Below are 24211 nucleotides of genomic sequence, written 5' to 3' on the forward strand. Positions count from 1 at the left end.
AGAAGCATCAGCACAGGCCCCTTCCTGCTCCTAGCAGATGCCTTCAGTGGAAAGGAAAGGCCTGGGGGACACAGAGGAGAATTTCCTGCAGGGAAAAGGGGAAAAAAAGGGGGGGAAAGGGTGATAAAAGGGGGAAAAAAAGGGAGAAAGAAGGAGGCTGCCCATGGCGGCTCGATGGTGCCTGGCACCTGTGTCCCAGGGCAGGCATCCAAGCGCGCCGGGAGCAGGCGCGGTGCCATCGCAGCAGATGGGCACGGAGGCAGGCACCCCGAGCCGCAATCCTGCCGCAGCTCGGGGAGGGGGGTGGCTGTTTAGGGCAAATTTCCCAGCTGAGAATGTCAAAACAGCTGCCAGTCTGGAGTTTATACACCTATAATTAAGGGGTATGTGATTTGTAATCCAGCTCAAACGAGGCTGGATTAATTGGCAAACCTAAAAATAGCATCCATGACCATGTAAGGCAAGCTTTTGTGTGTGGTTTAAATTAGGAAAGTGGGCTCTGGCTGTTTGGAGTGAGCTGGGAGAGACAGAGGCATCCTTCTGCCTCTAGACAGCCCACGGGGGCCTGATCCTGCTGAGGGACAGGACGAGCCCACAGTGCACCCTAACAGCCTGGAGCCAGCAGAAAGGGCCAGAGCAAGAAGGCAACACCCTTTTCCCCGGGCAGATGTGTCCCAGGGCAGCAGAAGATAGCTCCCCTCGGAGGTGAGCCCTTGGCACCTTCAGTTGAAGCTGCTCTGCTTCTCCCTGTGCGCCACAACCCCAACTGCTCACCATTATACCCCATCATGTCATTTGTGAGAAGCCAGAGCAAGTTTGCCAGCTCTGTTTGTGATTTACATGGTGGAAATGGACTTGGAATTACTGGAGACTCCCTGTCCCCCCCAGGAGACACCTCCACTTTCCCACACCACTGCTGGAGAGCTTTGCACCAATGGCCAGCAGCAGCAGAGCCCTCATTGACTTGTGCTCTGTGACCCGCTCCCTTTCTCAAACACTCATCTGCCCGAAGCCAGACTGCAAGGTTAAATTGCTTTTAATTTTTGTTTAATTATCTGCAGTGGCACAAATAACTAACAGCATTGATCTGAACTTGGCACACAAAGGCAGGTTCCAAATGGCAAAGCATATTATGAGATCGAATTATTAAATGTAGCTAATGAGCAAAATAATGATGTGGTGCCAAGCTATAAAAGGTTAGACGTGAAAGTTGTCACAGTTCATGAGCAAGAAAGATTTAATCACATTCTTAATCAAATATTTATATGATGATGTGTTTTAATCAAAATAATAGCAATTAATCTGGAAAGGAATATATTGTGTGCTTCCTGTTCTTACTTTACGGTGGTTTTTTGGCAGTGGGCTTATAGAGCACATATTTCCTTACTCAATAATAAACCCATCCCAGTTGTAAGGTATTCCAGCTGTCTGTGCCTGGGGACACACTGGTGGGGCAACAAACTGCAGGAGCAATTCAAGACCTGCAGGTGCCCTTCACCCTCACAGAGCCTTGTGCCTTGCCAAGTGCTGTTGTGGGGTCAGTGCTTGGTCCTGCGCCATCCTGCTCTAGGACCCATGCTGGCACCCACCGGTGAGCCAGAGCCCCTCGCTATGTCTTTGAAGCACTTACTATTCACAAATGGTTTAGCTGCTACCTCTTTCCCTCTGGATCTTGCCAAATCTCATAACTCTCCTTGACAGCTGATGCTATCGCAATGATTTCCAGCTGTGCAAGAAGCAGCTTAAAATGGCTGCTGTTAAAAAAAAAAGGAGAACACGGATCCTCTCCTTCCCCCTCCTCCTCATCTGTGCAGGGATGGAAGGGAATATATGGTTCGCCTGCTCCCATTCCTTCTCCAGGTCTCTGCAGCTCCTCCTGCCCTGCTTGGCAGAGCTTAAGCCTGCAGCTGGATGCTGAGCATTGAGATGCAAGGAGATTTGCTCTGGGATTTTTAGTCTGGTGTGTTAAAAATATGAAAATGGGCAGTTTAAAAAAGCAACAACCCCCACCAAGACCAGGCTCCAATTCCAAGTTCCTGCAAGGCACAGGGGTGGCTGTCCTGTCCGCCAGTGCTGAGGTACCATGTGTGAATGCTGTGAAAGAAGAGCCATAGAGGCTGGAGAGGTTGGACCTGAGTAAACTTGAGAGTTTGAAGAAAAAAGATGTCTAAAACTTTGCCCCAAAACTCAAAGTGAAACTTGCTTGAAATTCACAGGATTCTGAAGGACCATTTCTAGCAGGCACTGCGACAGCCAGAACATCATGAGAAAACATCACCTCTTGAGCACATCAAATCCTTCCAATGCAATTAGCTGAAGGAAACATCCACACAATTCCAGTATTACTTTTAATGGAGCCTCCAAACCACCAGCGTTCCCTAGCGTGAGGAAAGATCTTCAAAACCCCATGCCAAGTGAAACAGAACCTACTGAAAGGAGCATCACTCACTCAAAATCCCCAGTAAGGATATTCCATTACTCTGTGCACAGCTGCGATGAAGCTTTCAAAAGAGAGGAATGAGACAAGGGCTGTCAGGACTGGAACAACCTCCCAGCCCACACGCTGCCTACGGTGCCCATAGGTGGGGGCCCACGGAGCAGCCGGTGCAGGAGGCGCTGCTGGAAGCGGGTACCAGGGGCTCGCAAAACAGCCACAGCACCATGCAGTGATCAGCTCTGCAGTAACATGTCAGCCTTAGAGCCATGTGGCTGCTGGGAGTCAGATCAAACCCACCGTGACAGTGTCGAAACACTGGCCCTGCCTCTGGGCCCTTGGCACACACCTCTGTGTATGCACAGCTCTGTATTTTCTCTCCTCCTCCACGCAGCCTCTCGTGCTGGGTGGATGTATGTGCACTTTTCACTCTCTGACTTTTTAACACTTCATCAGAAAGCTGGAGGGGTTTTTTAAGTGCTAAGTTTGCTGTTTCTGTTGGAGCCGAGATGAAAAGCTTTCACTGAACCACCTTGGATTGGAATCACTTCAGTTGCCTTCGGTTTGGCCAGATGTTTCCTAATTACTTATCTGTCAAAGCTTTTTTTTCTCTTTTTAGTACACAGACATTTCCTCTAAAGTGAGAACTGGTGCAAGGGTCTTGCTTAGTGTCTTTGCCTGGGTGAAATAAGCCAGGCTAAGCTTCATCACCAAGGCTGGAGTTTATGCTTGAACATGCAACTTAACATCAAAAGCTTGATCTTTTTTATTATTCAGCACAGCCTTTTTAGACCAACTCCAGCAAGAGCCAAATGGCACATCATAACTTGGGATTTAAAACTTCTCTTTTTAAAGCTAGATCTGAGTCATGACGCTTTCTCCTGAGCTTGAGATGGTTTCATGTACTAACTCAGGGCCAGGATCTGCCACCATTACTCACATCAGTGAAGGCTTACTTACATGAATAGACTTATTGAACTAATGCTACTAGGGGTGAGTAATGGTTACAGAATCAGGTCTGATACTTATCCCATCAAAAAAATATTCCCTCTGATTTGAGTCAGTTGCTGGGTCCTGCAAAGGATGTCCTGCCCATGACTCATGCAGCAATTACTTGGGAGGCAGAAAGACAAAGTCTTGAAGATTTCCTCCTTTAATTCCCCAACCTGACCATCACTGGTGGTGCAAACCTGCCCAGCAGAGAGCAGTGAGCTGATCTAACGAGGCAGATGTCTTTACATGTCAGTCATTTGAGACATTTGCCATCGATTTGCTATTTGGCTGCTGTCAGACATCTTTTACTTCACGTAAGCATCCCAAGGACCCTGATGTTACTGAAGAAAGAAAGGGGAAAAATCAGCAGAACTGAGCCCTGAACAGCTCTGTGGGTGCTTTAAAGGGTTTTTTCTTTTCCCTCTCTATTAAGAGAAAAATAAATCCTGTGCCTGTCAAAGTGTCTGTGGATAATATACCAATACACCAGAAGGGGACTGAATTAACCAAAAATAAATCCATATAACCATTTTTCAATAGCTCTAGCTGTCTTCAAAGCCAAGCAGCATTCTTTAATGAAAGCAGGATCAGGCCAGTAAAGCTTTAAGGGTTTAAAGTTATTTGATAGCTAGTTATTTTTCTTCAAAAGACACTAAGTAAACCTCTGCCTTTAGCCTTCATCACTCCACCAGAAATGCTTTGTCAGTGCATTTGTGACAAATTAATTATAGCGATAGAAAATCTCAGTAGAAATGAATATTCAAACCCAAGTTTTTTTAGGCTGTTGACTTCAGGGAATGTTCTTCTGTTTCCAAAGCTGTTTTCCTCATTAGCTCTCTCCCTCCCCCAGCTCTTTTCAGAAACTTTGAGAAGTGATTAGAAATGGTTTTATTTTCAGCTCGCCTGGGGAATGGCATTAGCAGTGGAACAAACCAATGACGTTCAAGCCTTGCTGGCAACAAGAAACTGCCCATCAGCAAGCTTTTCAGAGAAGGCATCTGAAATTACCACGTCAGTCCTGATTACCTGATGCTAATATGCAGTCAGATGCTTGCATGGGGTGATCTCACAAAGCTTTAACACTGAAGGGACTTGTCCTCGCAGCTCCATGGAGACAAAGGAGCACGGCTTAGCAGCTCCATCCTCTAACGGATCCTGACCTGATCCTGCAGACAGAAGACGGAGCAGAGCTGGGAAGCATCACAGGTAGCTTTAATTTACCACAAAGAGATATATGCCTCTTGCTCACTGCAAAAGCTCCAGCAAAACAGAGGACTCCTATTTGTCTCTTACTCTATTTATTGTCCATAAGTTGCACATCTTTCTCATCCTGATTGAAAGTCATTTCCAGGAGCATAATTCCCATCTGAATCTCTTTAAGGCTAACAAAAGCAGGAAGCCACCAGTGCCCATTATCTCCCACACCTCCAAGTCATTCTCCTTACCTCCATCCCGTGGTCACACTGGTCCTGTCCCAGTGCTTATGCAGCTTAGTCCTGTGTGAAGCACTGAAATATTGGCCTGCAAGTCCTGGAATCTCTTCTTGACAGATTACTTTTGGGTTGTCAACAGGAATAAAGCTTCTCCCAAGCTGTGACTACATGACCCAGCTCAGGAAACTCCCATGACCAATGGCCATATGAGGAGCCCCATTCCTGGCTCTGCAACAAGAACCAGGCAGAGATCCTCCTCCCCATCCTCACCTCCCCGACAACTCCATTTACAAGCTGCCTCATTAGCACCCTATACTTAATTAACAAGTTGAATTAATAAGTAGCCTGGGCTGCTTAATTAATAATTAATTAATCCTTGGTTAATAAGGACATCAGGAACTAGTTCATAAGGGAATCATTTCAATAAATTAAAGTGAAATAAGGATCCAAGGAGGTGTTAAATGCCTGCAGGAGCTGGTGCTGGCCCCCATCTAACACCTGGTGTCACTCCCTGAGTCCAGCTGTGGGGTGTCACCTCACCTTCAAAGCTCCTGCCTCCTCTTGCCCCAAAGCAGGAGTGCCCACAGCACTCGTTTGATTCTTGCCTCCACTGCTGATGCTGGAGAGCTACTGCTCAATGACTGCTCCCCAGAAGGGAGGAATAGGTACAAAATACAGCCTAAAACATCCTTTCCCTGCCCTGCAATGGTACATTGTTTTCCAGGGAGGAACTACAAATGCAATTCAGTAATTGAAGCTTAAACCCGCTGTGGATGAACCAACCAAGATTTGCAGGGGCCAGGCAGGAGACACCAAGCCCCTTGACATGGTCCTTGAGCACCCTGGCAGTGAGAGTGGTGCTGGGGGTCCTGGTTCTGGGAGGAAACATGGCTCCCTTGGGCTCAGGCAGTGCTCAACTCAATCATACCCAATTTTATGTTGCCCACAGTTTGACAACATACAACATTTGGCATTTTCCAGTAGGAAAGTGTGAAGAATTATGTTGATGTTTCCTTCTCATTTTGGTACCGAAAGTGTCTTGTTTCCACATTAATATTGATCTCAAGGTGCACATACATATATATACATACACACTGCATTAAAAACAACCACTCATATTATCATATAACATTTCAGATTTAGCTAAATAGAAGCAGTTGATTTTTCCTGATGGTATTGGTTTGAAATTTCCCATCCACAAACCATTCTTAAATTCCAAACAAAACCACAAAAATCAGAGTTATTTCCCACACAACAGATGCAGTGCAACAATCTCTAGGAAAATGAATTTTTAGTTTATTGTTGCTTATGGTGACTTCTGTTCATGGCTGGTTTCAAAGATGATATCGACTGTAGCAACAAAACACGTTTGCAGAGAGATAATTACCATTATTTTCAATTTTAATGTTGTCATTTCCAATCCAAGTATTTCAAAACTGGGAAATACAAACATTACTGTTGTTGCCACATTGATAAATTATGTTGTTGGTTTATGCAGAGAACAACAATTAATGGTGCTCAGTTTGGTTCCAAAATTTGTTGAAAATCCTGAAATAAAACACAAAAATTTGTTACTAACAATGACAGCAAGAAGGGACTTGGGGGAAAAGCATTTGACAAAGCTCTCTTGACACCGTCTATGAGCAAAATTGAACTGGAAATTCAGCTTGCTAGGAGAAAGATGTGAGTGGTATCGCACTACTTTATACAGTGGAAATCAGTGCTCCTCACACCTCTTATTTAGCTCTTTCTGGTATCTAATGTTTCTGTAATGTCTCAGACTGCCATTTGCCCAATGTAGGAAGGAGCTGAAACCAAGTGCAACTTTTCTGATGGCAGAAGCAAGTTCTATTTCATTTTGTATCCTGTTTTTCTGGCATAAATCTGTTTTTTCATGATGTCTCATTCCTATATAGAGCCAAAAATGCATTGTCTCAGACTTAGCCCAGTTTTACAAAGGGCTGCAAGGAGGAGGAGCTCAGTGGGTTTTCCAACTCCTTTTATCCACTGCCGTCTTCACTGTCACAGCACAGGCAGCTCAGAGCCAGCATCCCCACTCCTGACCACAAAGGTTAAAGATAAAACCAGCAATAACCATTAACATCAGTAACTCAAAAAAAAGCATCAGAAAATTGAAGAGTAGTCAGTGGTCTCTAACCCAAAGAGAACTTTTTGCTGGCTAATTGAAAGTATCAATAACCAAAAGGGTAAAGTTCTTTGAAGTGTTACCCAACACCCAGTGTAACAAAAAAATACATCTCAGAACAATACCTGACTGCTTTGTGTTTGATCAGAAGTCAAAACTCTGCCTCTGCAGTTTGTGTAACATGAGAATTGACATCCTTCTGCATTGTATTTCCAACAAGCAGCCCCTAAAGCCCTCTGTTTTGATGTACAAACCCTGGCAGTTATTTTACCTGTGAGACAACATGAAGGTTATTGACTTCCAGAGCTTGACAGTACAACATAGACCCTGTTCCAGCAGGTCATGGTGTACTAGTTTTCCAGTGGCTTGAAACCATTCAGGGTTGACAACACCTGTTATAGATGGTAAGCAAGCTATCCCTAATGAGCTTCATGTGACTAGGATGTTGTAAGTGAATGTCTTCCATCACTTTCAAAAGAAGAGACCATATAAGAAGAAACCATGAAGTTTCTTGCTCAGGGCTTTTAGCAGGTCAGTAGCAAAGCAGATGTGCAGCCTATCTAGCAGGACATTTCTAATGTAGGACTCCCCTCTGTTGGCAGTAGCTTTACAGAGTCCAAAGGGTTCCTCTGCTTCTTCTGTGGATCCCCCGGGACACAGTTAGGGCAAAACCTGTCAAGTGCTGGATGGAATTTATGCCTTAGCCAAGTTTCAGCTCTGTCATACATCGAGCAAGAAAGGATGGGAAAAAAAGAAGAGAAAGAGAGAGGCAATTGACTTCATCCCCACTGGACTCCAAATGACAAATGCAACTAATTGAGGTCAAGGACTCGTTGAGTCAGCAGCATGGTTATAGTACTGAGAACAAAAGCCTGCTCCCAAATGCTTCCCACGGTCAATGTTGCAGTAACATCTTGAAAGGTTTTCAAAGTATTTGCTAGTTGCTGTGTATAGCCTGGCATGGAAGTTCCCACTCTGTTGGCTGCACAAATCCACTTGCATTACCTGCTTTTCATTAGTTAGCATGTACAACACTGGGCTTCTGGCTTTGCAAGGCAAACAGCAGTAGCAATCTGGTTGGCTTTGAGGCAGTTTTGACTGTTCTCAGTTCAAAATCCAGCGGTGATGCTAAAGACAAGCAAAAACTATCTGCCCCTCAAGGCATCTTAACAATGTTTTCTGTAGTCATTATTCCAGCCAGAGATTCCCCTTTTTCCTAAGCACCCTCCTCTGAATTTTGCCTTTGTGTAGTCATGTAACAATGAATCCAGATTTGGGAGGGAGTTGCAGTCAGAAAAGGCACAAACCAGAGTCCACACCACTCCCATCCCTCTGAGCAGCTGGGAATTACAAACATAACTACAAATTCTCATCCAGTGAAAACTGTATTTACTCATCCAAAACAAATCCACACACATCACCATTGCCAAGGGCTCTAGGTCCTATTTTGGACCACAATGGACCACACTGATTCATACACCTCCTAGATGCCTTGCCAGAAGGCTGGGCTTGCTGTGGGTGATTGGCTGTAGCCTTGCAAACACAAGCTGACTTAATTTCAAAGAGCAAGCAGGAAACCTTGCACACGTCCAGGAGGGAAGCCCTGAGACACACAGAAGGTGCTATCCTGTTTCTCACAGCTGAGCTCTGTCTGTTCCCTGTAGCAGGGCATGGACCTGCTGGGAGCTTCCAACTCTTCTCCAGCAGCTGGAGTTTATGTGATCAACATCTAGGAGCTTTTGCCGCTGAATCCTTGGATCAACACATCACCCCCTCTGAGTCTGGAGTCCCTGATCCCAGGAGTCCTGTCTTTGGGCCAGACATGGCAAGGTTTACCCAACCTTAACCTCCCAGTCGTGCAGCAGGGCATGCAATAACACCTGCAGATTGGTTTTTAATCTTCTTGTTCCTCCCTCCCAGGCCTGTCTTGACACTTCCCGCACCTCTATTTTGCATGAACTCCAGGCCAGCAAGAAGGGGAAAGTTCAGTGCATCTGTTCACCACTAACATCGACAAAGAGCACAGAAAAGCTTTGCTAACCTGGAATGTATTGGCATACCTAACCAAAACCCACTCAATTTCCCCTGGAAAGGAAAAGCTGTGAAAGGCCTCCCATGTGAAGTAATAGAATCAGGAAGTGGGAGATGTGAGGCAGGAGAGCTTAGCTGTCATTTTACAAAAAAAAATTAATGCATGAAATGTATCTTAATGATACAATTAAGGAAAAAATTCCAATCAGCCATTAGTAGTGGCATTAATTATGGCAAGTACATTACATTCAGTATCACTGGAATGATTAAATCCTTTGTTATGCAGTTTTATTAACAAATAAATAAATAAAAACAGATTATCTGCTCCTCAAGAGAAGCCATCATGCAGAATTACTTTTGAACAAACCTTGATTACTTTTGCCTGTTCAGGCTGATAGTAAAAGATGTCAAAGCAACACAAGGAAACTGCTGTAAAATGCTAAATAACTGCTGGGATCCATCATGGGCTGCTACTGAAGGTGTGCAGTGAGAAGGTTGTAGGAAGCAAAGGTGACTAGTACCATCAAGGACACAGTGAGCCATTGCCATACACTGGCAATAGGTATGTCTATTCCATGTGTAGACTGGGATACTGAGCAGCTGTCAGGACAATGTGCAGCCCAGCTTGTGAGCTCTCCCTGCTTGTGACCACCAGGTAGCTGGGACGCTCACCCTGAGATGCCCCAGGCTGTGGTCTCTCTTTCCTCCATGCTCCTGGATTTCAGGATTTCCAAGGTTCAGACTCCAGTGATGAATAAATGGCTGGGAAGTTGCTCCAAGTAATCCCCACCTTTCAAAGGTGCCAAACCCTACATTTGTGTAGCCACTCCTGGTGCAAGCTGAGAGCAGTGATCTTGTGGCCACTTACAAATCTCATATGGGTAGAATCTGACCCTCAAGCAGCCAGTAAATATAACTGTGTCATCCAATGCTCCATCCCATGTCACTGTGCTGTCAGCAAGCTCTTAATTCCTGGGTTTCACAGCACCTTTCACAAAAAGCCCCAAACACATTTTAACCTTTTCCATCACATGAGGTGTTAAGACCAGCTCATGTGAACAGCTGACTTCACCCCATGCAAACCCTGCATTCCGAATTGCACTGCTCACATGCCCTTCTGATAGGGCCTCTTTTGCCACAAGCCCCTTTGGAAAGGCCAAGCCATTCGCTTAGCTCCCTCTCTTGCTGGCAGATGTTCAAAGCCCATTTGCTCCTTTTGATTCAGCTCCCTCCCCTGCTGGGCTTTCCTGACTTCCCCTCAGCACCCATAGGCTGCCAAATGAAACACAGCCATTGCATTTTGACCATTTCCTACACTTCCCGGAGGAACCCCCTCTCTGCTGGCAGGAGAGCTCCATGCACTGCTGGGCTAAGGCACCCAAAACAGCAAAGGGAGGTGAGAGATGAGTGGGACACTGACCCTGCAGGTCTCCTTTTACGCACTGATCTATGCACCAGTGACATGCAGGACTTGCTTTTACCCTCCTAAGGCAACTGAAATCTGTTGTCACCTTTGGGAGCTGGTTTGCACCAGGGCAAGATCTCACCTGCCTTATACGAGAAGCAATGAATCACAGCTTTTCAGTTTTACAACTTATTTTACACTTATTTTTATACTCTGCTCCCACTCAGACGATCAGGTCTCTACTCAGTTTCTGGGGTTTTGAGGCCATTGGTTTGGCATAGCAGAGATGAGGGCTTTGGAGCAAAGCACTTTCACTGTGGAAGAGCCATCAGTCAGCTGCCAAAAGGCCCTTCCACGCTGCTCAGAACTGTTCTACATATTGGGACAAATGGTGGAATTGCTGATCTCAGAGGTGTGAGGACATTAAATACACCGTTCCAACCAAGGGAGGAAGCCATCAGTAACATTCCTCCTCCGGGTACACTTACCTGGGGCTATAAGCAAACTCAGTAGACTTGGAAGCCTGTTTATGGTGATTTTTAACACTTAATCCAGCTCAGGAAACAAAAATTACCAAGAATTAACCCCCTCTGGACAGGCAGGTGCTAACTGCCAGAGGACAAGCACACGCAGCCGCTGAGCAGTTATGCAGGTACCTACTGAAAGAAGGGCCTTTTCAATTACACAGGGTTGATTTTCTCCATGTACATAGAATCATAGAATAGTAAGGGTTGGAAAGGACCTTAAGATCATCTAGTTCCACCCCCCTGCCATGGGCAGGGACACATCCCCCATTATATGGGGAAAATCAATTAGCGAGAGTCATTTGTTTCTGAACACATTGGTTGGAGAGAAACATTAGTTCAGAAACATTAATTTCTGGACAAATGTTTACAATTAAAATGCAGCTTTGATTCCACTCAAGTCCTGCACTGCCACCGTGTATCTCAGCCAGCTCTGGAGAGGAAACCAGTCTCCAGGACAGGCAGATCAGGGGTCACAGTGCTGGGAAGTGCCACCCATCAGTTTGCTGTGAGGACATTGAGATGATTTGAAGGACAGGACCAGGGGACTGGGCTATTCCTGAAGCTGAACTTCGTTTCTCAAGCCATGAAGAAGTCCTGGGTTAACAGGAACCCAGAGGCAGAGAGGAAGACAGCACACACAGGTGGCACATGGGGATGGAGGACAACAGGATGCAGTCCCTGAGGGCTTGGGGTTTTTTTCTGCATAAGACTGATAACGGAGAATTTAAGAGCAACACATCCCTATGCTGGATTAGATTGGTGTTGTTTGCCCAAGTCCTAAAATCGGTCCAGAAGCTGAAAACCGAGACAAAAAGTGAGCAATGGGCATAGTCTCCTGAGGGTGTCAGAAACCCACACACACAGGCAGCACACGCAGAAGCAGCGACTCACGGCTGCCCTTTCACCCACGTGTGGTACTGAAAGCCAGAGCAGGAAAATGAAACCGATGCCTTTTCCCATAAACCAAAACTTTAAAAGAAAAGGCAAAGCCCATTTCCAAACTCACATTTGCTTGCAGCTATTACTCACAGCTCTTTGCATTTGCTTATGACTCATCCTGAGAAGACCTCGATTCAGGGCTGAAACCTCAGCAAGAAGTTGGGCATCTTCTGACGAACTTGAAGAACTGAGTAAACTTGAATAATCTGTTTAAAGTTAGCCTACTTCCTTAAAGCCGTGCTTCGTCCTGTGCTTCTCTACACAGCAAGAAGTCTCAATTATATTCCTTGAAACTGTCCCTTTGTTCTCCAACACAGCTACTCAAACACCACACACCCCAAAACGGAAGAGTTTCCTTTGAAGCATCGCCAAGCTATAGAGAACAGCAACCACATGCTTACACACACGTAAAGAGCAAGTGTTCTGGAGGTGCCTCACCTTCCTCGAGATGTGTTGCATGAAAAGCACATACCTGCGTCACCTTGTGTAGGGGTTTTCTGCAGTAAAGTTGCTCTTCTGCCACAGGTTACTCATCAGATCTCAGTTCTCAGCAGCAAGGTGCAAGTGCATCCGGGCACTGTGCAAGTTTGCAGGAATCGCTTATATAAGTAGATTATTTAGGCATTTACAGTAAAATCTGGCCTGGAGAGGGTAAATAGAGTTCCAGTTTCATGCCACTCTTCTGGCATTACCGTAAATCTGGTCATATTCAGTATTTTTTCCTTCAAGTGCAGGAATTACGCACCCAGCTGACCTTGCACTGGAGCAGGAGGAAAGGAAGCTTTCCAGACCTCCCGTTTGCAAAGCAGTAAAACATAACAGGGCTCAGAGATCAGAAGGAAAACAAACAGATCCTCTTACTCCTCCTCCCCACTTCCCCTTTTTACCTCCCCAGTTCATATTTAGCCCCAGCCCCTCCGTTCCCATGGGAGGGCTGCCCTGGGAGCAGGGAGCCAGGCTCTTGGGGACCCTCAAGCTTTCCTCCTCAGAACAGGAAATCAAGAGAGCGGCTTTACAGAACAGCAGCTCTTGTAGAAGACTAGAGCTGAGAATAAGAAAGCATTGGGGCCCACCAGGGTTGTGCATCATTTGCTTTTTAACCTGATTATGCTCATCTGAACCTTGCAGAGCCTTGGTTTGGGATTAAAGGAAAAAACCCATCTGTGTGCAGTGACACACAAGTACATTAATAAATTGTCTGGAGTGAACGTGTGCTTATAGCGCATAATCTTCCCTGAGAAAGACATTGGTGTGCGCTCACCTTGAGTTAAAATCCAACCCAGGTCCCTCCTTGCACTCACATCAGCAATGCTGACTACTCCAGGGCTACTCAGACTCTCCTCAAAACACCACCAAGCACCCCCAAGGGATTGGCTTTACACGACTGTATGAATGCATGCTGTTTTAACGCTCCCTTACATGTTTTGGATGCCTAACTCTCATTCATCTTAACGGGCCCAAGTACTAAAACACTGTAAACACCTCTTGCAAAAAGGTAGCCCTTGGTACTGACAATGTTAACTGGACACTACAGTATCAGCAAAGGAGCTATGGCCACGGCTGCGGTCCCCAGGACAGCAGAGCCATTCACCTCCCTGGGCCAGGTACATCGTAGAATCACAGAATGGTTTGGATTGGAAAGGTCATTAAGTTCATCCAGTTCCAATCCCCTGCCATGGGCATGGACATCTCACATGAGGCCATGTCATCCAAGGCCCTGGCCTTGAACACTGCACAATATCTATCTTAAAGGTCTTTTAAAGTAGCCTCATAGCTTCTTTGGTATTGGGAAACTAGATATGACATGAATGCCAAGCTTCCAATATAGCAAAAGCCACCTTTTTCTCTCCATTTCTGCCTTGACAATAGCAAAGCCCCAGCAGATAAGAGAAGGTAGGAGCTTGGTGCAATGCCACATGCCTTGTGCAGTATGCTGCTAGGTGAGCAATGTGGTGAAGGTGCCTTATACTTAAGTCTCCAGTCTCTTCCTTACAAAGCAGGCTGCTTATTAGCCATGCACATCAGCCCCAAAGCAATAGCTTTGTACATCCAGAGTTACTCTCTTAATCAAATGCAACTTCACAGAGCCACCCTGCTCTAATTGTTCAGTGTGCAGGTTCCCTGCCGTCACAAGGGATAAATACTCTGAGGAGCTGCAATTTGACTGGCATCCAAAACTCACCCCTGGCTGCTGTGATTGTGATTTACTGCTGCTGCTAATAATCAATCTCAAGGCAACTGTGTGCATTTGAACTGAGAGTCAGGACTGCATGAGGGGGAGGAACAAGTACCCACCAGGAGCTGACAACTAATGAATGAATCCAGACCAGCAGTCAGCACTCTCCCACATTGCTGCATTGCAAATCCCACTCCAAGCACACTGCATAGAGCAGTTTATGTCACCTTTCCTCTGCCTAGTCCAGAGCTTTCAATTCAGTTTATGAACCTTTTAATCTTACCTGACAACAGGTTCTCCATATGCAGAGCCAGGGAGGAAGCTGGGGAGCAGCACAGCCAATGACACCCCCAGCAGGCAGGGATGCTCTCCAGCAGGCAGCAAGCCCTGCTTGCATGGGAGCAGCAGCTCATGTTCTCCTGGAGGGAAGGCAGCCAGGGAGGAAGCCCCAGAGCTGCAGTGATGGATGCACTTCCAGCCACAGAGGACAGCAAAGCACACCTACAGCTCCTGCAGAACGCGGCTCCAGGACACCCCGGAGCCCAGCTCTGGGTAGCCTAAAAAATGCCTTGAATCTCAATCTCCCTTCACAAAGAACAAGCTCTGAAGTGGCTGCTTCTTCCTTCACATCACCCCAACAGCTCCAGAAACCCGGGGCATCCCCGCACCACAGCCCAGCCCCACCTCACACAGCTGCAAAGGGTGGCTTGAAACACACTCTTCAAAACATCCTCCAGCTCCTACTCAGCACAGGAGCAGAAAAACCCCACAGCTTCCCTGGAGCTGCTTAAATCTGCCTCCTGGGCCAAGGCAGGATTGTGCCCACCTGGGTCAAAGCACCCTGCCTACTCACCAAGGAAAATCCACGGGTCTCCCTGCACCGGGCTCAAAGGAGGGGTTGAGCTGTCTGCAGGGCTCTTGAGAAGGGCAAAGAGGGAGGGGGAAGCAGCTTTGATCCCACCAGACCTTAAATTAAACGAACCTTGAGCCGTGCTTTTCCAGGCTGATCATGTCCAGGAGCATAAGGCAGGGATTATGTCCTCTTCTCCTGGCCAGTGTTCTGCTTTTGCTGCTAACACTGTTACAAGGTCTTGTTTGATGCCAAAGCAGTGGGAATTTCTAGAGTCTTTAACAGCAGCAAGTGCTTGGAGTAAATTCCCATTACAGTCAGGATAGTCAACAGCAAGGACTCCTGTGAGAGCAGGTTGCTTTCTCAGTGTAACCCATCACTGCAACACCCACCATGAGGGGGAATTCATGTTTCCAGCTACCCTACTTGGGGGAGTCTGTCCCTGGTCGGTGCTTCCCGTCTCCTGACAGTGGGGCAGGTCTCAGCCTGCGCAGGAGATTTGGGACCAGCAGCTTGGAGGCAAAAACCTGAGAGAAAGCAGGTTAAAAAGCAAGAGGCTGACTCCAGGTTCACACCTTCCCTATCTCAGAGCACCCCAAGCCATCTCCTCTGCCTTTACTGGGAGGGCACCATCCCTGAGCACCAGGCCTGGAGCTGAGCAAGCCCTGGGGGTGTTTGCCTCGTGCCCTCCAGGCACAAAGTGGATTGAACGCATCGACATGGCATGAGTGGACACGTGAGAACTGAGTTACCAGCTAGGGAGAGGAGCAGGTTAGCTAGCACAGCTCCTGAGGTGGGTACTTGGGTACTGCCAGAGAGGAGCTGCCGGCAGACAGAGGGGAAGAGTTGGGGTTGGGACAAGCAGGTAAAATATGGAGGCAAAAATGGGGGGGGGGGGGGGGGGAGAGAGCTACTGTGAAGTTCAGATGCCTTGAAGCTGGAATTTGCACCTTCCAGGTTGTGCAGGCAGGGAGGGCCAGGAGCGCTGCAGAAAGGGTTCTGATGCTGGGAGCTCAGGGGAAAGCTGAGTCTGATTTCTCAAGTCCCATTCAATCTGCAGCACAGAAATCTGTTTAAAATCAAAGGCTTCACCCCTTGTGGTTTCCAAAAGTCACAAAATTGTTTCTTCAACTGAGTTGCAAAGGAGAAAAAAAAGGTTTAAAAATACTCTTTTGCCAGCCAGGCGTGCCGCAGTGTCCCCAGCTCACCTCATTAGCCGCGGAAAGGTAGCTTAGTAACAACATTTCTCTGCCCATTCCCACGCACTGCGCTAGTTGAACTTGGCTGGGTTGGGGTTTGGGAATTTTTTCTTCATTTAAAAAAATTCCCCTTTGGAAAATGTGGTTTCAGCTGAATTCTCTTTTTTTTTTTTTTCTGTGGGAAGATTGTTGGTTTCAGCTGCGAATCTGAAAGTGAGAAATGTCATTTCCAAGCAGTGATTCAAACCAAACCCTGTCCTTTCCCCCACCTCACCAAGGTGGATGTTTCCCATTTGGATACTTGTGATCCTGAGGTTGGGGCAGGGGCATTGCCCCCTCTCAGAAATGTGGCATTTTGGTGTTGCTTTGCGACATGGGATGGGAAAGTGTGTTTGGAGCTGCTCAAGACAGTGCTGGGGCCATCACCATCACACCAAAGTCATTGAGCCCCTTGTCCCCCCTCCGGCCATGCTGCCCCTCGCAGCCTGTGGTGTCACATTCTTCAGTCAAAGCAAATCAAATCATCCCCGCTGTGGGTTTTCACCCTGGTTCTTCCTGCTGGCCCTGATGCCACAGGACTCCCGTGTGCAGTGTTACACACTGAGTAAGCTGTTTGAATTATCTGCTATTCACAGTGCATAAAATGAGACATCTGTGTCTTTTCAGGATGGGGGCCTCAGTTTCCGTAAGCCATGTCAGTCCTGCAGAGCTCCCACCATTCGTGGGTTAATCCCGACCATGGTTGCACATGCATGGCAGCTGGGGCAGGAGCAGGGCCAGTGAGGATTGCAGTGAAGACAAAGGTCACGTCTTCATTACCTGTTTGAACACATGCAATGGACCATTGCCTGTTTTGGTCCATGCCCTTAGGCTAAAAGGCAGATTTTGCTTCCTAAATGCTACCCCATTGCACAGCCCCCCTGGGAACTGCCACCAGCCTCCTCTCAAGTCTGCCTGGGCTGCTAGGGTACTGTCCCTGAAGAGCCCAGCTTTGGGACAGAGCATCATTCTTGCCCCAAACACTCATATGAAAGCTGGTCAGTCGCTGAAACGGAGTAAGCAGGTTCTGCTCATTTACAACATGATTTAGAGGAAAAACAGGCCCCTGGCCAATGGCTCGTGGTTTGTAAATGGACTGGAAGGCACCAAGTGCTGGCAGCATAGAGCAGTACTGCATATAGCACACCGCTGGTACCTTCAATACATCACCTCAAATGCTCCGTGATGCCTCGAGAAGTCCACTTGCACCTCCAAATCATCACTCACCGATTCACCTATGAGCCCAACCAGCTGGGGCCAGTGTCCTCTGCTCTAAGATGGCAATGAGAGCAATGTACCCGTAGTGCTGCTCATGAACCAAGCCTGCCCAGCAACACACTCTTCCTCTGAGTGGTTCCTCAGCTCTTTGGGAACCTCTGGCTCTCTTGGGGCATGAGGATGGCACCAGGCCTGAAGCCCCACCACTCACCATGGCCCTGAGAGCAGGCGGGGACAGTCCCCTGGCAGACAACCCCAGCTACATTCCAGCTGCTGATACCGGGATATGTTGAGTCATTTGGGTCTAAAGGTAGAAAGGCTCCGAACTGGACTTGGTTGGGTATCTGGCTCATCAGAGCCTGTGGTCAGTTGCTGGTGAGTGTTCCCTGAAGCCAGGAGAGCCTTACCTATGGGCCATGCAGCAATGCTCCCCTTGGGGAAAAACTGTAGTGCTCTAACCCAACACAACTGCTTTTCAATACTGTATCCCCCTAAGCCATACACAGAGGACACCAGCAAAACGGGAGGCAAGTGGCACAGCTCCAGGATCAGAGCTGGCACGTGGGATTTGGGGTCCTCCTTCCTGTGCTGCACCTAAGCTGCTTTCAGTCATTACTAGTGATATTTTGCCAACTGGCCATCAGCTCAGGGCTGTCTGGCAAGTAACCAGCCCGGCAGAGCATTCAGTCTTCCCACTGAAGTCCACAGGAGCTACTTGTGCTCACAGCTCCCCCATGTAAAAGCCAAGTGTCCACCACTTGCCCATCCAAATCAGCTGGAGGGACTGCTTGTAACAGCCAGGGGCCAAGACTTCAACAGAGGCTTCCAATCAGGCAGAGAGAAGAGCTGGGGAGACTGAGGGCTTAGGCAGAGCCGACAGCCTTCAGGTAAAGCCTAGGGATGAATCACTAAACACTCCTTAGCCCCAAGAGGGAAGCCAAGAGCTGGGTAAATCTATAGGACATCCTTCAGAAACACAAAAAAGAAAACCCCCTGCAAACAGTTAAGTTTTCAATCATTTTAATGTGATCACTGCAACTTGACCACAGTCTCAGAAAGGAAAAACTCACACAAATTATCTGTGCTTAGGATTTGAGTCAATCTACGCAGTTCTTGTTGATTGACGGTTATTCAAGTTAAGACCTTCTGACCATCAGTGATGTTCTTGGCTGAAAGGCAGGATCGCAAGTGTTGGACATATTGGTGCAAACCAGGAATGCTTCTGGGATTAAAGCTGTGACACCTGATCTACTCAAAAGAAAACAGAATTGTACACGCACACAAGGACCGAGCATGCAAATACACCGGGAACCAGCTACAGCTTCACGGGAAAACACGCATTGTGGCAATACAGAGGTTGGCCTGTTATTCAGAAGGCTCCTTAACAAGGAAGGGGGCAAGAAATCACACAGATAGAAAGAACTGAGAATATTCATTTTCCAATATTTGAAAACAGGAAAAGCGTTTGAAATTACATTGTGTTGGCAAACTCTGAGTTTTGGGTAACAAAGCAAAAGGTGAAGGCAAATTTTCCAAAGTATTGTAAAATTTATTGTATAAGTATTGCAGCTTTTAGAATGACATATAATTGCCACTATCGGTTACTGTTACACAATAAGCGCTTACAACAGGTTTTTGTAAATTGGCATCAGAGTACATATTCATACTAAACCAGCAAAATATAGATAAGTACTGCATTGCATGTGCTGTCAATAGTTTACATAAGTTTAAACTTGAACAGAACTCAGGATACAGGACTGCCTATAACAAACTCCAAAGCCAACGCAATGCAACTGGAAGTTTAAGAAAATATTAATACAATGAAATGTGTCTATAAGGCAGGCAAATTAGGACTTTACTGTTGTCCTTCATGAGCTTCTATAGTACAGCAAAAATCTGAAGCGCAGTTTCTGGAAAACTTGTGTTTGTAGCTTTGTGTGGTACATAGAAAATCTCTGAGCGACACAGAGACATCACAAATTCATTCTGCTCTCACCTAGCACTGTTAATGCTACACATCTGGGTTCAGTCTGTTCCCGATCCTTAGTAAAGTATGTTGGGCTTTCGTTTCTTTATTTTGTAAGATAGCAGTTAGTGCAATTCGGAGTTCAATACACATACAAAAGGGTGAGTCTCCAGATCGCAACTGAATTTCCTTATACCCCCGCTTAAGACAGAATGAATTTCGTAACACTTCATGGAAACAATGCACTAGATTAGTAAAGCTGAATTTTCAAACTGGTGAAATCAAGGGTTGTGAAGGGAACACAAGTTGTACCAGTGTCAGCCCCAAATGAAACCCATCCTTCCTCACCATCCTGATCGACAAAGCCATAAAGATTTGGGGGCACTTTGAGGATGCTGTTTGCCGTACTGTAAGCTAAGAAACTCTGTGAGATTAACAACCCCTTTTAAAGCTAACGTGACTTAAAACTTCAAGCAAAAAGGCAGGCTAGGACAAGAGGTTGCTAAGCATCAGCAATGCCTTGTTTCTTCTATATTTGTTTAAAAATAAATCATTCTTGAGGGGCCTGAATCTCTCTGCTGGCAGCTGCAAGATGCTAGAAACTCCTACGGAGCAGGACTGCAGCCCAGCTTGTACTACAGTTTCCTCCTGAGCTGCATGAAGGCCAGAAGGAAATGAGTAGAGACGTTAGCAAGGGTGTGCAAAGCAAATTCTCTGCCTTGGTGGCAATACGGGATGTGGGAATTGGGGAAAAATGGACCCCGAGGCAAAAAGTAATATTAAATAGTAATAATAATAACAACAACAATAACAACAACAATAATAAAAAAGAACAGACCATTATTTTTAAGCACCCATTCAGAACTTGGAGTTACCCCAGATCTGGTATCTGCACTTGAAATACACAGTTCTTGGGACTGCAAAGCAGAGGGATGGACAGAACAAAGACAAAAGGCTCCACTGAGGTGGACTCGAGTGCCACCCACTGCCTGGGCCCCAGGGCTCCCCCCACCAGGCTTGCACCCCACCGCTCCCCAGGAACCTGGACTGGCAGCTTGGGTTTTGTTTGTGCATGGCATGGACTGAAAGGCAGCGCCTGCAATAGCAATTTGGTGCTGATGAGCTGCCCCTTTTCACACTCATTAAATTCCTCAAAGTAGAGAAAGAGGTAACTGAAACTGGACCCAGAAACTCAACAAACTGATCACTCAACTGCAGATGCTTGGGCTGATGCTTGAGAAAAGAAAAGATCACACAGGGAAGAGATAAAAAGGGAAAAAAAAAAAAGAGAATTGGTTGAAATTTTGAGGACTCCAAAGCACAAGAGCTGGGTTTAATTGCACTGCATTTTTAGACCCTCTTCTGCTACCCTTCCATGCCTCTCCAAACCCTACCCACCTCCCTGACCTCTCTGCGGGGTTTGGTGGCCAAGTGACACCACCCGACAAGACAATCCCGTTACTTAACAACCTCCGGTCCCCACAACACCTCCTCATTCACTGCTCACTTCTAAACGTGTGATGCATATTCCACCCAAAACCTGCTGAGGTAACCATTTTTTTGTAGCAAACAAACTAATTCAGATCACAGACCCACATCCCCTCCCTCCCCCCTAAAATGAAAGCAACCCCAACAACACTATTCACGCATTTTGGCTCAAGAGGGCAGTAGATATTATATTTCTGTTTCTCTTTTGGTTGGTATCTCATTTACAATATCCACCACAGATTTCCTACCTCCCCGGGTAGGATAATGTGCATAAATGTGTTCAAGTTCCCTTACAAACAGCTGGAGAAGAGCAGCGGCAGCAGCCCACGGGGCCAGGCCCATGGAGCTGCTCCAGGGAGCAGGCAGCACTGCTGGGAAAGGAGGGCCTGGAAAACCAAATGCGAGGTCCAAAGGAGCAAGAGACCAGACGCTGGTTACTTGTGATGCTAACGATGATTTTGTTTCCCCCTCTCTTAAAAAGGGAGGGTCACTGTTTCTTTAATAAGGCACTAAATAGACATGTTACATAAAGGAAAGATACAATTTAAAAACTCCTATGAATTCATCAGGTTTGTACCTTTCATGACAAACTAGATTTATTCCTTTGCTGGACTTGCTTTTTTTTGCGGCTTTTTGTTTTAGGTCATCAGAATTTAGGTTACAGGACTGTAAAGCTGTGAAGATTTCAAGAGCTGTGGAAAAGCAGTCTGAAATATCGAGAAGGTACAGGACTAGTTCTAGGCAAAAATTCAACAAAAAAGGCAAAAAATAAGGATCAAACTTCAAGTTCAGCTATTTATCATCTTCTTTAAAATATATATAAATATTGTTCAAATGGTCAGAACTTCAAAACCTTTTGCATGGTTCTTTTTTTTTTTCTTTTTCTTCAAGTAATAGAAAAGTTGCTTAAAAACAATAGTTATTGCCTTTATATCTTTCATTTATGTCACTCTACTAGATAGCATCCTGCAGAAAATGTAAGCACACCCCCTTGTAAAAGCTTCACTCTCTGTGGTTCCTGACCCATCCCTCCTCACGCTCAGGGAGATGCTCTCCCGGCCGGCGGGACGGGACCGGGACCACGGTTTATTCCCTTTTGCTTTCTCTCTCTGCTCTCAGGTTTCTCACGCGCTCGCTCCATCACATACAGATTCACCACGAGGGTCAAACACCTACCAGACACCTGCGCAATATACACATGTAAACAATAGCATAGTGACAAAATGCTTCTGGAACCAAGGTAAACTAAAGACGCTCAACACCCGGCGGGCGGGAGGGCAGCGGGACCATGCTGCTGTGGGTGAGGACATCTTCAGAAGAGGTAAAGGGGGTTTTGCTTCTAAAGCATTAGCGTATTTCTTCAGCCTTTAATTACTACATCACAGGAGCAGATTCATTTCCATCTACTGTATCTGACACCCTTTTAGCTAGGATAATACAGTAAAAAACAGCTGACACGGCTGAGCCTGTTTATCCCAAATAGAAGCTTGGGAAGTTAATACAAAATGAAGATGACTTTCACCACCACCACGCTTCTCAGCTCGGACTGTTAATGTCATTTAAAGCCCAGCTGAAAGGCAGCCAGTGAGCACGTTACCATTTACTCACAGTAACTTCCCTCATCACCGCTTTAAGCTCTGAATTGGGCCCTTCAGTTGGACATTGAAAGAAATAAACCGAGAACCACTTTGATCCTTCAGACACAGAAGTTTATTCTCATCCCCCAGAGGTTGTCCAAATAAAAAATGAAAATAAAAATCAAGTAATTTCTGCTGCTCCAGCCGTTACCGACTCTCAGAAGCAGGGAGGTTTGCTTTTACCTTTCCACTCCAATAATCCTACGGGATGACATACAGACACACACCAACTCCTCTTGCTTTGTAGGGAATGTGTAAAGCCGTGCGGCCACGCGCAGGGACTCTGGAAATTAGGGATTTGCATAAGATGCAGTCTCGCTCACCGCTCCGCTCGGGGCTGGCAGCTCCACTTCAGCGCCTCTCCACCCCCTTCCAGCTACTTTGTTCTTCACTTCCACAGATCCCTTAACAGGTTCATGGTAGACATGATAGAGGCTTTGACCAACACAAGCACTGACATATTTATATTAAAAAATAGTGCAAAATTTCAACATTTATATAAATAACTCTAAACCCCTGCTTTTGATTTTTTTTGTGTTTTTTTGTTTTTTTACAATGTAATACACGCTTTTTGAGTTGGCACTCAAAAAATTGCCATTTTCTTCTAGTTCAGAAAACATCTTTTTTTTTTGTTTTTCTTTTTTTGAATAGGCCTCTTCTAATACAAAAATACTCCTGCTCCGTACACATACACTTTCTCTTCTTTTTAATATATATTTATATATTTATATTGCAGATCTTTAAACAAAATGGTTTTTTTGTGCAAATATTTTGTCTTTAAAGATAAGTGAAATAATCAAAATAAAAAGCATTCACACACAGCTCAACTAGAAAAAAAAAAGGACTACAGTTGATTTTTTTTTTCCTTTTTAAAGGTCTAGACACAGCTCAATAAAGAAATGTTTTTGCAAGCTTGGGAGGCTTGTGCATTCAGACCAGACATAACAAGTAAATATTTATACATGGAGAGATGGGGAAGGGCTTTTTTCTTTGCTCATCTTCCTCAACTCTCTCTCTCTCCTTTTTCTATGAGAAGTGCAGAGTGTTTTCATTTACTTTCTTGCCTTTTTTCTTTTTTTTTTTCTCCTTTTTCCTTTATTTTTTTTAAAAGGGGTGCCCTTTTTGTTTCTCTTTCTCTTTGTTCCACGCAGTTGTGCTCTCAAGGCCATTGAGTTGTGAATGATGGAGTCTGCTGCCCTCCAAGATGGAAGGCATCCCGTTGCTGTTCTGCTGGTGCTGGTAAAACGTTGACCCTGGGTAGTGCCCTATCACCTCGCTGTACGTCGGCGGCGGTCCCTCCATCCTACCATTGCTCCCATAGCAGGTCGCGCTGATGCCAGAGTTACTGCTGGGGGGGCACGGCCCCCCGTACACGGAGTTATCTATCAAGTCACTGTCAAAGATGGTTCTGTTGGGGGGTGCCCGGACCGACTCTCTGTTGAGCTCCATTTGCTGCTCGGGGTCCCGCAGCTGCAGCGTGCAGGGTCCCTGGTACGGGGGGGGCTCTTCGCCGTCCGACAGCGAGATGGTGGGAGGCAGGTCGATCTCGTGCTGCATGTAGGGGTAGGTTGGCTGGAATCTGTTAAAGCGGTCCCTCTGCAGGAAGGATGGCACTGCCAGGCGGTCGCTGGGTCTCGGGGTGTAGATTTGCTGCTGAAAGGGAGAAAAAGAGAGAGAAAGAGGGTGAGAGAAGTGTGAGACACTGCAGCCTGGGACAACAGGAGAGGCAG

General features: G+C 46.3%; 1 protein-coding gene and 1 long non-coding RNA gene across 4 annotated transcripts in view; both read right to left on the reverse strand.

Annotated features, from left to right (window-relative positions):
• Window positions 1-6134: 6134 nt before the first annotated feature.
• On the reverse strand, window positions 6135-14657 carry LOC130597631 (uncharacterized). Its single transcript, XR_008971822.1, has 2 exons — window positions 14368-14657; window positions 6135-6408 (listed from the first exon to the last, which is right to left on the reverse strand). It is a non-coding gene; the product is annotated as an uncharacterized LOC130597631 (long non-coding RNA).
• An 8344-nt stretch (window positions 14658-23001) lies between these two features.
• Window positions 23002-24211, reverse strand: part of PMEPA1 (prostate transmembrane protein, androgen induced 1) — a 45969-nt gene continuing 44759 nt past the window's right edge. For 2 of the 3 annotated variants that reach the window (XM_057406348.1, XM_057406346.1), the window contains one exon: window positions 23002-24134. In XM_057406348.1, the coding sequence (XP_057262331.1) occupies window positions 23586-24134 (549 nt within the window). In that variant the 3' untranslated portion in view covers window positions 23002-23585. The remainder of the gene's footprint in view (window positions 24135-24211) is intronic. The other variant, XM_057406347.1, reaches the window with a different exon arrangement.

This window comes from Pezoporus wallicus, unplaced genomic scaffold, assembly GCF_028554395.1.
Source record: "Pezoporus wallicus isolate ANWC-B61680 ecotype Strahan unplaced genomic scaffold, APGP_CSIRO_Pwel_v1 contig_6783, whole genome shotgun sequence".
NCBI classification, from domain to species: domain Eukaryota; kingdom Metazoa; phylum Chordata; class Aves; order Psittaciformes; family Psittacidae; genus Pezoporus; species Pezoporus wallicus.